Raw genomic sequence first — 17220 nt, 5'->3', positions numbered from 1 at the left:
CTCGTTTTGTTTACCTCCTTTCCAGAGGAAAGTTCTGATTAAGTCCTCCATTTTATTTATGATTCCCATAGGTGCCAATTGAACTGAGAATTTAAATAGAGGCAGGCTGCTAAGCACTGCTTTTATGAGCGCTGATTTCCTAGCTATGTTTAACCAAGAGGACCCCTAAGCCTGCATTTTTTATTTAAATTTGTCTAATTGAGGCAGCCAATATTTAATCAAAGCCCTTGAATGGAAAATGGGCAAACCCAAGTATTTGAGAGAGGACCATGAAGTTGAGATTGCGAAACGGAGGCAACGGGTAATGGAGCTTGCAATTGAAGCCGGAATATTCCAACAGTAGACATGACATTTGGCATTGTTTAGAGCACTTCCAGATATCTTACAATAAACTTCTAGGACTTCTTTGAATTTGGAAGTTGTATGAGTAGTTTTTGCCCCCAACAGAAGAGTGTCGTCCGCGAAGAGGGCGTGGTTGATACTTTTGACTCCTCTAGCTATGCATAAGCCAGTGATTTCTTGGTCTTGTTGCTTTTGAAGAAGATAAAAACTTAGAAAAAAGGCCTGGAGGATGAAGAGGAGAGGTGACAAAGGGCACCCCTGCCTCAGCCCTCTGGAGGCTTTGAAGAAATCGACAGCCCTTCCATTCACCAATGGGGCAATCCATGGCTCTGAAATGCAGGCTCTGATCCACTTAATGAATCATGTACCGAACCCCATTTTTTGCAGCACACCAAATAAGAAACTATGTCTAACACGATTGAAAGCATTTGCAAGATCAAGTTTTATAACCATACCTTTTTCCTTTCGGTGAAGACTGGACTAAATCGCCTCTTGAACCAGAACGAAGTTGTCCACCAATTGCCTACCTTGAATAAATCCACCTTGATTGTCCGGGATGATTTTGGGGAGGTTTATTTTCAACCTGTCTGCTATCACTTTAGTTATAACTTTATACCCAATGTTGCATAAGGAGATTGGGTGAAATCTGCTGAAGGTGTTTGCTCCTTTCTCTTTTGGGAGAAGGGCGAGAAAGGCTGAGTTTGTGCATCCACCAATATTCTGACAATTTTGAGATTTCTATATCATTTTGCAGAATTCCTTTTCTACTATTTGCCAGCAAGCCTGGAGAAACTTGGGCGTAAATTCGTCTGGTCTCGGGGCTTTATCGGGATCCATTGCAAAGAGAGCTTCCTTAATTTCGTTCTCCGTGATTTCGGCTTCCGGAGACTGATTCATTTTATAGGTGATCAAATTTTGGACTGCGTCCATCAGAGCAGCGTTAGATTTAGATCCTGGCTCTTCTCTATACAGCTGTTCAAAGTGGACTGAGGCTGCCTTTTTTATGCTATTAAAATCCTTCAAAACATAGTTGTCATCTTTTATTTCGTTCATGGAATTGTGTCCTTTTCTGGCATGGGTTTGTTTGTGAAAAAAAGAGGAGTTTCTATCCCTAGATTTAAGCCAGAGGCTCCTGGACTTGAGCCTCCAGTATTCTTCCTCTGAATGATAGGCCTTGTAAAAGTTTTGTTGAAGTATGGCCTCCTTTTCCAGCTCTTCTTTAGTGATTTCGGTTGTTTCAATATGTAGGTGCTGACTTTCTAACGCACTTTGAGCTTTTATCCTCTCTGCTGCAGGGTTTGGGAGGGTCTTGGCCCAGGATTTCAGCATGCCTTTGACTCTTCTGAGTTTTTCTTCCCACACAAAGAATGTTGATCCCTTAACTGGCCCCTTCCAACAGTCTCTGATCCTTTCCATGACATATTTTTCATTGATCCAAAGGGAGATGAATCTGAATGGAATAGGTCCCAGATCCTTGGGGGGCAGCAGCTGAAGACTGATGGGCTTGTGGTCTGAAACGTTGTTTTGAAGAATTCTCATTCTAGCATCTAGTCCCAAGAGCAGAAAAGAACTTTGAACCAAAAATTTGTTGAGTCTTGCTGCTATGTGGCCCAGACCAATTCTTTTATTTGACCAAGTGAACGTGCCTTTAATCGGCTTAATATCTAGCAGATCCCAATCTTGCATGAGATCTTCCGCCCATTCTCTAGTCGGATCTTTGACTATGCTCCCACCTCTTTTTTCAGATGAGAGAAGGGTGAGATTTAAATCTCCGGTGATTATTATGTTTTCCAAATTTTCTTGCTATGCCTGACTTTTGATGGAGTCCCAACAGATTTTTTTCTCACCTGCATTGCTAGGGGCATAAACATTGAAAAGACATATAATATCCTTTGATTCTAGGCGCTGCATTTTTAAAAAAATCCAATGCATATTGTTTGTGAAAGAAAGAGGAGTTTCTATCCCCAGATTTAAGCCAGAGGCTCCTGGACTTGAGCCTCCAGTATTCTTCCTCTGAACGATAGGCCTTGTAAAAGTTTTGTTGAAGTATGGCCTCCTTTTCCAGTTCTTCTTTAGTGATTTCGGTTGTTTCAATATGTAGGTGCTGACTTTCTAACGCACTTTGAGCTTTTATCCTTTCTGCTGCAGGGTTTGGGAGGGTCTTGGCCCAGGATTTCAGCATGCCTTTGACTCTTCTGAGTTTTTATTCCCACACAAAGAATGTTGATCCCTTAACTGGCCCCTTCCAACAGTCTCTGATCCTTTCCATGACATATTTTTCATTGATCCAAAGGGAGATGAATCTGAATGGAATAGGTCCTAGATCCTTGGGGGGCAGCAGCTGAAGACTGATGGGCTTGTGGTCTGAAACATTGTTTTGAAGAATTCTCATTCTAGCATCTAGTCCCAAGAGCAGAAAGGAACTTTGAACCAAAAATTTGTTGAGTCTTGCTGCTATGTGGCCCAGACCAATTCTTTTATTTGACCAAGTGAACATGCCTTTAATCGGCTTAATATCTAGCAGATCCCAATCTTGCATGAGATCTTCCACCCATTCTCTAGCCGGATCTTTGACTATGCTCCCACCTCTTTTTTCAGATGAGAGAAGGGTGAGATTTAAATCTCCAGTGATTATTATGTTTTCCAAATTTTCTTGCTCTGCCTGACTTTTGATGGAGTCCCAAAAGATTTTTTTCTCACCTGCATTGCTAGGGGCATAAACATTGAAAAGACATATAATATCCTTTGATTCTAGGCACTGCATTTTTAAAAAAATCCAATGCATATTCAGGGACTCAGAAATTAAAGAGAACTTATTTGTGTTCCAGAGTGCTCCAATTCCTCTCGATGCTCCGCGGTCCGAGATTGCATACAGTCCACTTTTGCTCCAAAATTTTTTGCTTGCTTGGAGGAAAGTTGTGTCCTCCAATTTGGTCTCCTAGATGAGGAGGATATCCAGGGCTTCCAGTCTTACTAAGCTCTTCATTGCTTCTTCTTTCACTATGGTACCCAATCCCCTACAATTCCAAGAGACTATCTTCATCATTTATTTTTGCCTTGATGAGCTCCCTTGGAGCTCTAGGATTGGATCCTCGTCATCTTCGGGGTTTTTGCAAGGAGCTTCTCTAATGTTGGTTGTCTGCCCTGTAGCTTATCCTTATAGGTTTCTTGTTCTCCTTTTTCCTTTGCAGACTTACGTCCTCTTGTAGATCTTCTAGGAGACGATTGGGATTCACCAATTTCTCCTTCTTCCTTCGATTCCTCAGTCTCTTGGGTTTCCTCCTCCTCTTCTAACATTTGCCCTTTGGACTTCTCTAGAACATAGGGGGAGATTTTTGAGGGGGAGACCTCCTTGGTGGCTTCTGTATCCTGGGTAACCATGATTTCTGATCCAAGGATTTGGAACTTGTTCCCTTGATTTTCCATGAATATTTTCTGAGCAGGGCCCGCTTGAGGGGCTTTGGCGTTTCCATTTGCATTCTTCTTGAGTGAGTTTTTGACGCGCTTTGCCTGGCTCCATCCTTCTTCCTTTCCTTTTTCTTCCATCCCTTTGGACAAGCAGTCTTTGGCAAAATGCCCGTAGACGTGACACTTCCGACATTTGAATGGCAGCTACTCATAATCTAGCTTTTGTAGATGAGTCCAGGGGCCTACAACTATTTTGATGGCTTCCGGTAGTCCAACCTCCAGATCTACCTCCACATAGATTGTGGCACAATCGTACTGGTCTTTACTGCTGGCTCTGTCTATAAATTTTCCAAGGGTATTTCCGATGTGCTTTAGTGAATCCGAGTTCCAGCAATGTATTGGGAGGTTGGGAAATCTCACCCACATAGGAACCGTTGTAGGCACATCCACCGCTGAATCAAAGTCTGGCATCCATTTATTTAAATACAGCCCTTGGGGGCCCATGAAGTAGGGACTGTTTCTGAAAATGAGATCCTTGTCTTCTTTCGCAGAGAATTCAAACAGAAAATAACCTCTCCTGAGGAAGTAGGAGGTTACCTTGTTTTGGATCAGAGGTGCCCAGTTCCTGGCTACCCAGTTTTCGGTCGTCTTTGGAGAAGGCCAAAGTCCAGTAAACTGTTCGACCAGGGCCCAATCTGCCAGGGAAAGCGCTACTTGAATCGGTCCTTCTGGCGGTAGGACGATCTTAGGGATGTCATCGAGCCTTTTCACGAACTTAGCTCCTTCCATGCTTTTCTTCTTGGGTAAGGAGGCCAGTAGAGTTTTGAAAGCCTCTACAATAGAAGATGGATGAGGAGGTGGAGTTGGCTCCTCCATGGAGAGCCAGCAGGCCCAGCCCTGGGGGCCACAGCTTACCACTATGCCCTTGGTGGACCTTCGTAGATATAGGCAGATCCCTTTGCGGAATCCCTCATAGGCACCAGGCCAAACCCTCCGCGGCCCCTCTCGCTGGATCAGGGCACACGAGGTGCGGGCGCGCTCGCATGCACAACTTGCGCAGCAAGCGGATCTCAGGGAGTAGGTTGCAGAGCCGCGCGTAGTCTCGTAAAGAATTCGAACAATTATATTGTATTATTAATATAATAAAAAAATATAATAATAATAATAATAATACTTGATTATAATATTTTAATAATATTCTATTATTATTATATTATTGTAATAATATACAAATATAATTATTATTATAATAATAATATAATCAACATTACTGTTTATGATAATTAATAATTATATAAATAATAGCAACTATATTCTTATATATTTATATATTTATGATTATTATATGAATTTTATTATAATAATATAAACTCATAATAATATAAAACCTATGATTAATACTATAAACCCAAGGAATTTATATCATAAATCTTATGGATTATAAACCCAAAGAATCTATATTAAACACTCGTTAATATTATAAACCCTATCAATAATATTATATGCTAAGAGTACGGACCCTAAGATTAATAAACCCAAGGGATTGATAATATAAACCTAAGGAACTAATAACAACAAAGGATTAATAATAAAAACCTAAAAAACCTAAAGGATTAATAGTATAACCCAAGGTATATAAAACTGATGTAGGGATACCCCCGCACATACCCGCAGTATGCATAAAAATGCATAAACACATCAGTCTCAGGTATTTAACTCTCAAAGGAGTCAAAACATCACCCACAAATGGTTAAGGCCCTCTTTATCAATTCCTTTATATTAGAACCCAATCGTCCTGCTAAAACCTCCTATCAGAACTTTAATCAACCTTTGAGCCTTCATATAAGACTTTATTGAAGTCTTTAATTAAACCTTCCTATTAGCACCTTAAAACCATTCATAACCTTTGTTTATGACTCTTAACCCCGTATATATAACCTTTGTCTTTATGAACCATTTGTTATATATAATTAACACATGAAAACCCTTTATCAGCACTATTTCCCTTATAACCAATTTACAAAGGAAAATACATGCAAACGATACCTTTTCCGCTTTTGGTAAGGTCTTGGCACACTTAACGAGGATAACCTTTATCACTGTCGCATCTTTCCATTCCCATGGTCATTTTAACACACGACTCCATCTCGTCCGATATGCGATTAACATAACGGACATCAATTCATATAAGTTGTGCTTAATAAATATTTGATTCCACTCTTATCACATACCCCAATACTCTTTACCCCGATCAAAATACACCATGGGTAGTTATTCCATGAGAAATGCGCTAACACGCAAAATGCACTATCGGCAGGGTTATGCCATAAGAAGTGGAATAACACTATCGACACTTTGCTATCGCGATTTTGACTTGCCGATATGCAATTACCGATTAGATCTCGGCCGTCGATCTAGACTCTCGATTCGACGGTCCATGATGCATCGCATTATCGCAATCGATCATTTCAATGGTCAGACCCCATTCACTCCAAAGCACCGATCCAACCAAACTTCCACACTCGATAAGGGTATAGGGCAACTTTTATAAGTTTTCGAGTCTGCTTTATGGATCCGTGAAGTGTTTTTACGCGATTTCTTAGTGTAAACTGGAATTCGTTGCCTTTGATGGATTCTCGTTTACACTAAGAAATCACGCAAACACACTTAGTAGATCTGTAAAGTGGACTTGAAAGCATATAAAAGTTTCCTTATACCCTTATCGGGTACGGATGTTTGGTTGGATCGACGCTTTGGAGTGAATGGGGTCTGACCATTGAAAAGACCAATTGCAATAATGTGATGCATCATGGACCATCAAATCGATAGTCCAGATCGACAGTCCAATTCGATCAGCAATCGCATATCGGGGAGGTCAAGGACTAACAGTTTATGAATGTTGCAATAGCGCGATGTGGCGGAATGCCAATACGCCGATAGCGATAAATCGGCGATCGGAGGAATCGGAAGTGAGGTGTCGGCAATCCGAGCTGCGAAAAGGTTAGAAGAGCGGATCTGATCGTCTTTATAGATGTGGGTGTATGAATTTGGAAGTCCGAACTAAGGGTTGGGAGTGGGTTTTCATGGTTTTCCCGTGTATTTCCTGTATTCGGATAGATTAATGGTAAAAGGGGTTTGAAGGCTTAAAGGCCTTTATGTAATGCTCTCGATAGTATAAAATCCTCGATAAAGTTATATGGCTTTGATTTAATGTAAGTCCATGGTTGAAAGGCTCAAGGCTTAACGAAATGCTTCCGATAGGATTAGTGGGCCATAACCCACAGGCCTCAAGATCAATATTTTTTTAAGGAAAGGGATTTTGGTTAACCCCCAAAATCTCTTTTCATCAAAAACCTAAGATAAACAAAAGGGACTAATATTATAAACCCGAGGAAATAATAAACCCAATGGTTTAATATTATAAACCCAAGGAATTATTGAACGCAACGGATAAATATTAAAAACCTAAGGGATCAAGAAGTGCAAGGGATTGATATTACAAATACAAGAGATTAATAAAGATGACAATGGTTGATATTATAAACCCAAGTTAATAACAAACCCAAAGGATTAATACTAAAATCCCAACGGATTATGAACCCAAGGAAATAATATTAAATCAAAGGGACTAATATTATAAACCCAACATTGGTAAACCCTAATATAAATATTAGAAAGACTAAAATAAACGTGGTTTATTTTCATGGTGAGACAATCCTTGTCACAATGTGACAAGGATTAATAAAGATGACCATGATTGATATTATAAACCCAAGTTAATAATAAACCCAAAGGATTAATACTAAAACCCCAATGGATTATGAACCTAAGGAAATAGTATTAAACCTAAGGGACTAATATAAACCCAACATTGGTAAACCCTAATATAAATATTAGAAAGACTAAAATAAACGAGGTTTATTTTCATGGTGAGACAATCCTTGTCACGATGTGACATTCAACCATGGTTGACCATGGTTGTCTATGATTGACAATGGTTTACTTTGATTGATATTATAAACCTAAGGGAATAATAAACCCAACGGATTGATATTATAAACCTAAAGGAATAATAAAACTAAGGGATCAATACTAAAACCCCAAGGGTTTATGAACCCAGGGAAATAATATTAAACCCATGGGACTAATATTATAAACCCAACATTGTTAAACCCAAATATAAACACTACAAACACTAAAATAAACATGGTTTATTTTGATGGTGAGACAATTATGGTCACAATGCGACATTCAAACATGGTTGACCATGGTTTTCTATCATTGACAAAACACTTGTTAATATTATAAACCCTATCAATAATATTATATGCTAAGAATATGAACCCTTAGATTAATAAACACAAGGGATTGATAATATAAACCTAAGGAACTAATAACAACAAGGGATTAATACTAAAAGCCTAAAAATCCTAAAGGATTAATAGTATAACCCAAGGTATATAAAACCTAAGATAAACAAAAGGGACTAATATTATAAACCCAAGGAAATAATAAACCCAATGGTTTAATATTATAAACCCAAGGAATTATTGAACCCAACGGATAAATATTAAAAACCTAAGGGATCAAGAAGTGCAAGGGATTGATATTACAAATAAGATTAATAAAGATGACCATGATTGATATTATACACCCAAGTTAATAATAAACCCAAAGGATTAATACTAAAACCCCAAGGGATTATGAACCTAAGGAAATAATATTAAACCCAAGAGACTAATATTATAAACCCAACATTGGGCAACCCTAACATAAATATTAGAAAGACTAAAATAAACATGGTTTATTTTCATGGTGAGACAATCGTTGTCACGATGTGACATTGAACCATGGTTGACCATGGTTGTTTATGATTGACAATGGTTGACCATGATCGATATTATAAACCTAAGGTAATAATAAACCCAAGGGATTGATATTATAAACCTAAAGGAATAATAAAACTGAGGGATCAATACCAAATCCCCAAGGGATTATGAACCGAAGGAAATAATATTAAACCCATGGGACTAATATTATAAACCCAACATTGTTAAAACCAAATATAAACACTAGAAACACTGAGGGAATAATAAACCCAAGGGATTGATATTATAAACCCAAATGAATAATAAACCCAAGGGATTAATACTAAAACCCCAAGGGATTGTGAACCCAAGAGAATAATATTAAACCCAAGGGACTAATATTATAAACCCAACATTCATAAACCCAAATATAAATATTATAAAGACTAAAATAAACATGATGTATTTTCATGGTGAGACATGGATTAATACTAAAAGCATAAAAAAACCAAAGGATTAATATTGTAAACCCAAGGTATATAATCCCTAAGATAAATATCATAAACCCTAAAACAAGCATGGTTGATCATGTTGACCATGATTGATGTTCATATTGAGACAATATTTTTCAGAATGTGGCATTGGACCATGGTTGACCATGATTTTCATATAAAGAGAATCCTTGTTACAACGTGACATTGGAGCATGGTTGACCATGGTTGATTTTCATATTGACAGTCTGTGTCAAAGTGCAATGTTGGACCATGGTTAACCATAGTTGGCCATGGATGACCATGGTTGTGACAATGTGGCATTGTACTATGAGACAATCTTTGTCATACTGTAAGCATGACTATTGATGATATTTGACCATGATTTACCATGCTTGATTTTGATATTGAGGAAATCTTTATCACAATGTGAGATTAGAGCATGGTTGGTAATGGTTGACGATGGTTGATGATGGCTGATTTCGATATTGAGACAATGTTTGTCACAATGTGATGTTTAACAATGGTTGATCATGCCTGATTTTCATATTTACCATGTTTTACCATGATTGATTTTCTTTTTTAGACAATCTTTGTCACAATGCGACATTTGACCATGGTTGAACATGATTGGCTATGATTGAATATGGTTGGCAATGATTGATTTTCATATTGAGACAATCGTTGTTATAATGTGACATTGGACCATGGTTCACCGTGAATGACAATGCTTGGTAGTGGTTGATTTTCATATCGAGACAACCTTTGTCACAATGTGCCAATGGGCCATGGTTGACCACGATTAACCATGATTATAAACCCAATGGATTTATATTAAATCCTAGGATTAATATTATAAATCATATGAATAATATTATACCCTAGGAAGCCCCGGGGGATAGCTCAAATGGTCGAGTTTCCGTTGCTAAGCACTTTCCCAGTTGGGAGGTCACGGGGTCAAATCTCCTCAACGCCCTCGGGGTTAGGCCTGATATGGCCGACCGGCAGATCCCTTCGGGTGGAACTGCCCCGCTTCTCTACGTGGACGTAGCGACCACTCAGTACCCGTGAACCACATTGAAAAAAAAAAAAATATTATACTCTAGGAATATGGACCCTTAGATTAATAAACCGAAGGGATTAATATTATAAACCCTAGTGACTAATAAACAAAAGGTATTAATACTAAAAACTGAGAGGATTATAAACCCAAGGGAATAATATCAAATCTAAGGGAAAAGTATTATATACCCTACGTATATAAACCCTAAGATAAATATTATAAACCACAAAATAAACATGGTCGACCATTGTTGACTATGGTTGATTTTCATATTGACACAATCTTTGTCACAATGCGACATTCGACCATGGTTATCCGTTATTTATTTTCATATTGAGACAATCTTTGTCGGAATGCAATGTTAGACTATGGTTGACCATGGTTGATTTTCATATTGAGACAATATTTGTCACAATTGACGTTGGACCATGGTTAACCATGGATGTCTATTGTTGTTGGACCAAGAGACAATCCTTGTTACAATGTGACCATGATTATTGACCATGGTTGATCATGATTGATTTTCATATTGAGACTGTGTTTTTCACAATGTGATGTTTGAATGAATATTATAAATCCTAAAATAAACATGGTTGGCCATCATTGACCATGGTTGATTTTCATATTTACATAAATATTAATTAAATATTAATAATACTAAAAGTAATATTAATATTCACATTCATATTAATTAATATTATTCTTAAAATTAAAATTAAAATTAATATTAAAACTTTATATTAAAATTTTATACATATTAATGTTAATGATATTCATAATAACAATATTTATTAGTATTAATATTATTAATAAATTAAAATAATTTAAAATTACCACATTAAATAAATTAAAATTAAAATAACTTAAATTTATATTATAATCTATTATCAATAATCATATTCATATTCATATTAATATTAATATTAATATTGATATTAATATTCGTAAATAATATTAAAACTGAATATTAAAATTTTATTTATATTTAATGTTGTTAATGTGAATTATATTAATTCTAAAATATTATAATAATAATAATAATAATAATAATGATGATGATGATGATGATAATTAAAACTTATTAATAGTATTTTTAATGCCAAATGTATTTAATTTTTTTCATAAATATTAATATTAATATTAGTTATAATATTAATGTCAAAAGAAAACTTGGTAACTGTGCCTATGGCTCACAAACAGTTCCAAACATAACCAAAAGATTGATCAACCATTCGATCAACCATCAACGAATCAAACAGATAAAAGGTAATCTTGGGTATCCGTGATGCTAACCCTTTGACTTTTTAAACGAACCTGAAATGAAGATTTTCCAGCGCTCTAAACTTTTTTCAGGTCCGATATCAGATATAACCCTCGAGCTTTTTAATTGCCCGAAATCCTTTGGAGTCATGAGATCCCAAAAAGCTTTATCAACCCGTCCAGACGATAATTGTTCATACAGACCCGAGACAAAAATAAAGCACCGCTAAAAGGGATTTTGGTCCATTGGTAAATTAATGCTCTTGTTGTTTAGCACCCGAAATTCTTAGGATGCGTGCGATAACTCCAACTTGCCCACTTTTTAATTGATGAGACGGCCCCACAAATCTAAAAGTTAAGATGCATTGTTTTAATTATAATATTAATGTCATTAATATTATTAATTAAATGTCATTAAATAAATAATTAACATTAAAATTAATATTTATAAATATTAAGTAATATTCATATACATATTAATTAATATTAATAATAATGAATATTGAAATTAATATTAACTATTCATATTAAAATTAAATTTAATATCAAATTTTATTAATATTATCGTTAATATTGAAAGTGGTTAATATTATTTATAATCATAATGTTAATGGTATTAATAATATTAATATTAATAATTAAAATTAAAATCATAATTTAATTAAAATTCCTATTAATAATTAACATTTTTATTAGTGTGCTTTAAATGTTATTAATTTTATATATTTAAATTAATTATTTTTTATTTATTTATTATATTAATATTATTAAATTTGTAATTGTAAACAATAATTTTATAAAATTATTATTATTTTTTATATTATAATTAAGTTTTTATTATTATTATTGATTGTTGACTCAAATTTCTGATGTTAATATCAATATTGATAAATATAAATTAAACTTAATATTAAAACTTTAATATAACTCAATATTATATGTTTTAATATTGAAAACATGCAATATTGAAAACATTAAAAATCTAATATTAGATTCTAATAATACAAACCTAAAAATTAAAATATAATAATCTAAATTTAATATAATGTCAAAACATATTAATACCTAATCATAAAAATTTTTTAATATTAAATTAATAATATTTTAATAAAATTAGATTATAATTTTGTTATTAAATGTAGATATTTATATTAATATCATTATGAATATAATTAAGTATAACATCAATAAATAGCAAGTTTATTATCCAATTTAAAAAAAATAATTAAATTTTCTCAAAACAGAAAATTGTATGTTTAAGAATATCTTAAATAAAAATATTCATAATATAAATCTAAAATTACTCATTTTCTTATACTTATTTGCTTATGGCCCTTCTTAAATTTAATGTTTTCTTTAAACTACATTTCATGCCACCATTATCTTGATTTCCCTGTTTATGAAAACAAAGGATTATATATTTTTAAGATTTAGTAATTAAAACCAAAAAATAGTATTTTCAATTATTATTACCTTATTATGTTATTAATCACTTGAATATAAATAAACCAAACATTAAGGGATAATTGCGAATTGTGGTCATTTAAATAAGTTTTGAAACATAATTTTACATGATCAAATTGTAAATTGGTTTAAAATGATTAGTTTTTACCATTTTAAATATTATTATGTATTTGCATTGTTATTTTTTATATTTTTTAATTTTACAATTAAGTTTATATATTTGTAAGTTTTCATGAATGAATAGATTAAAACATAATAATATAAATTTAAAATGATTCATTTCATTATCTAGATTGTAGATCAAGTTTATATATCTATTTTAAATAAAAATGAAATCAAAGTAACTACAAATTTATACAAAGATCCAAACTATTAATCCATTACATGTTTATTGAAGGTTTATATTCATCTAATTTTATAAGTCTTTTAATTTAAAAATATGGAAATTGTATTAGCTAGATATAGTTTCTTCAACAAAAAATATACATATTTGAACAATAAATAAGTCTGGAAACCTCTGAACATGCTCAACCTCAAGATATAATCAAACTCATAATGAAGGCCAATGAATAAAACTAGTAATGAATGATCATCCAAATTGATATTTAGGGGTTTAGGATTTTTGAAAAGAAGGCTTCTTGAAATATAACATGCAGGCTTCTTTTTCTGTTCAAGTGAGAGTAGGTCCTTCTATTCATCTATATAAAGGTACATAATATACAAACGGCAGCACAAGCTCCAATGGAGCTGTGGCCCACACAATTGCTGAGCCTCTAAAAGAAAACTTGGTAACCATGCCTATGGCCCACAAACAATTCCAAACATAACCAAAATATCAATCAACCATTCAATAAACCATTAGCGAATCCAACGGATAAAAGGTAATCTCGGGTAGCCATGATGCTAACCCTTTAACTTTTTAAATGGACTTGAAATGAAGATTTGCCAGCTCTCTAAACTTTTTCAGGTATGATATCGGAGATAACCCTCGAGATTTTTAATCGGCCAAAATCCTTTGGAGTCATGAGATCCCAAAAATCCTTATCAACTCATCCAGACGATAACTATTCATAGGGACCCGAAACAAAAATAAAGCACTACTAAAAGGGATTTCGGGTCCATTTGGTAAATTAACGCTCTTGCTGTTTAGTGCCCAAAATCCTTATGATGCCTGCGATAACTCCAACCTACCCACTTTTTAACTGATCAGATGGCCCCACAAATCTAAAGGTTAGATGCATCAATAATTAACATTAAAATTAATATTTATAAATATTAACATTATTAAAAGTAATATTCATATACATATTAATTAATATTAATAATAATGAATATTGAAATTAATTTATGCCTCCTTTCATTTCTGTTTGGTTTCAATTCAAAGGTAAAGAATAGTGTCATATGCAAGAATCTAGAGTCTTGAATAGCATTGTAGAGGTACAGAATAGCACTGCATGCCAGAGTCTCCTTATATATTATAATTACAAAATAACAGTAAAAGAATTAAAAAATTATATATATCATATAAGAATTCTTCAATCACGTGGTCTTTCTTGCTCTGTAATCACTCTGATTCGTATGTATTCAATGGTCAGTTACATTGGCCCCAGTGGTGGATGGTGGAGCTAGAAGCCACATGTTCTGTCTCTCCATTGCCCAAAATCCAAGGATGGCCTGCAATCATCACGTTTGAATACTGTAATTTATAAAACTCTAATTCCTATTCTCAAACATAGTCTGCATACTAGCAGAATCCAAAGAAACAAAAAACTCACTCAAAATTTGATAGCAAGAAATAATAAATTTTGGGAGAGCATTTAAAAAAAACACCAGAACCTTATTTTTTCTACGGGCTAGTGATATCACAGAGAATTTATACACAATCGATTCCTTTCCTTTTCTATGGGTTAGTGATATCACAGAGAATTTATACACAATCGATTCCCTTCTTTTTTCTACGGGCTAGTCAAATCATTTGAATGAAAGTGGAAAAATATCGCGGAAGGAAAATATATACATACCTGTAAGATCGATTTTTGAATGCCTTTGAAACCTGAAAAAATAGTAGGGAATAATTCAATCAGACACGAACTACACCAAATTATCAGAGACAACCACGAGAGCATGGAAACAATTAAAAACACAATCACTGAGAAAGCGTTTCTCCAATGCTGAAACCTAAAAAAATAGTAGGGAATAATTCAATTAGACATGAACTACACCAAATTATCAGAGACAACCGCGAGAGCATGGAAACAATTAAAAACACAATCACAGAGAAATCTTTTCTCCAATGCTGAAACCTGAAAAAAATAGTAGGTAGAGAAAAGGAAGGCTATGAAATATTTGTCACCTTGTTTACGAGATAGAAGCCGAGAGAAGCCAACATACTAGTTATCCTTCAACAATTCCAACAACCTTAAGTGCTAACAAAGAAATGCATGCATCCACGGAGTGTTTGATTATAATATATGGAATGGGCTTAATGATAATTTGAAATCGAGTGGCGTTGTTATTCTATCGGGCATGGAGTGGGAGAGTTATTTCCAATGCAGATTAATGGAACTATGGGTGGAATGGTGAAATTGATGGACACCTATTCTTTGGAAAAAACAGTTGGCAAATGGTTGAAGACGCTTAAGTTTAAGAATATGAATAGACATACATTTCAGAATTGGGTTTGAATAAATGTTTTATAATTTGTTTTAAATATATTTCTTAGAGTTGAAAAAACACTTAGCAAATGGTTGAAGACGCATAAGTTAAAGAATGTAAACAAACATACGTTTTAGAATCAATGTTGCTTGGAATATGTATTTTATAAATTTTTTAAATACCATTCTCACTAATCAACATATGTGGTTATCAACAAGAGGTATAGTAAATTTAATCATGCTTTGTAAAAAATTAATTTAAGTATGCTTTAAACATGTGATTTAGACATGCAAAAAAGTTACTTTTGCGAATTTCATTCATTGATTTAGTGACGACTACGATAATATACTAGAATCTTTCAATTTAGGCCATTCGGTCAAAAATATTAATTAAGAAAATGATTAAGTTGCCAATTCCGATAGGAGGGAGGCTTATCAGCGTAATAAGCTATGCTATAATTTAACACTAATATTTATATCTTTGTTATCATGATTGTCAATTTCAACCATGTTACTTATGAATGCGTAATTTGGTGAGAAGGATTTCAACCCTTCCAACCAATTACTCAAGATAATGCCCCTGAATCATATTTAACACATATATATAACAATTTTTTATTATTTTGAATGGTTCACAATCTAGTAGTAGTCTTCCACTTGCTTCCCATGCATTTATAAGGTCACTCTCATCATAGAATTTGAGTGTTTATTTGTATAGCCATGCATGGATAAGATCACTCTCATCTTAGAATTTGAGTGTCCATTTGTATAGTCTCGTACCTCCTTCCATCATCTTTTCATCTCATGAGATTTTGGATCAATATCTAATATTTATGAAAGTAGCTTATACTAATAAGGTAACTAGCCGTGTAAGAAAAAATAAAAAAATTATTAACAATAGGGCTCGTAATTACTAATAACCAGTCATCAAGTACTCCAATGTATGATAAGTTTTAATAATGTATTATTATTATTATCATTATTGTCATTTCTACTAGTCTACATATATGTTTATTCATCATAACCCAAAATAGCAGTTATGGTGGGTAAAGGTACTCCAATAATTCAATTAATTTAGCCGAGTCTTTTCCAAATTCGCATGGCACAATTCTTTTATTTATGGTTACTTTAATTCCATAGAAATTTTATTTGCTTCCTCATTCATTAAGAAACATAATATATTGATTTAGCAGAAGTTGGGTTCATAGGTCCCAGTGTTGAACTCTTCAGCGTTGAGACCACTTGTAACATCATCAAATACACTATAATGGAAAAATATAAATCGAGTTTTTATTTACTTTATTTTATGCTCATCATCTTCGCTAAAATTGAAGTTGTTATTTATTATATTTTATACTCATTCATTTTCGCTCTACATTAACCATTTAGTTTTATACTTTAACAAGGAAGGCTGCGAAGCAGCTAGTCCCTGCACATAGTTCTATCTAGCCCATTTAGCTTCCGAGACTTGTTATATGCAATTCACCTTTTGAGGGTCATACGCCTGAGTCATACAAGATGCACATAAGTAACTGACATAGCCATACAGCCAGACACAGGCACATAGTTCTATCTAGCCCGTTTAGCTTCCGAGACTTGTTATATGCAATTCACCTTTTGAGGGTCATACGCCTGAGTACAGCCAGACACAGCCAGTCATAGCCTTACAGAGCCAGTGCAGCCATACATAAGCACCAGACATAGCTGCCAGACATAGAGGGCTGTCGAAT

General features: G+C 34.0%; 2 protein-coding genes across 2 annotated transcripts; both read right to left on the bottom strand.

The window, feature by feature from the left end:
• Positions 1–1080: 1080 nt before the first annotated feature.
• On the bottom strand, positions 1081–1881 carry LOC149231361 (uncharacterized). The gene has a single exon (XM_089381609.1). The coding sequence runs from the start codon at positions 1879–1881 to the stop codon at positions 1081–1083; it is 801 nt and encodes a 266-aa protein (XP_089237735.1).
• A 2073-nt stretch (positions 1882–3954) lies between these two features.
• On the bottom strand, positions 3955–4539 carry LOC149231360 (uncharacterized). Its single transcript, XM_089381608.1, has one exon. It carries the CDS (start codon positions 4537–4539, stop codon positions 3955–3957), a length of 585 nt encoding a protein of 194 aa, XP_089237734.1.
• Between the last annotated feature and the right edge of the window lie 12681 nt (positions 4540–17220).

Source organism: Pinus tabuliformis, chromosome J, assembly GCF_031772625.1.
Source record: "Pinus tabuliformis cultivar Carrire ecotype Pingquan chromosome J, CPIR1, whole genome shotgun sequence".
Lineage (NCBI taxonomy): Eukaryota > Viridiplantae > Streptophyta > Pinopsida > Pinales > Pinaceae > Pinus > Pinus tabuliformis.
This window is presented reverse-complemented; position numbering and strand designations above follow the sequence as displayed.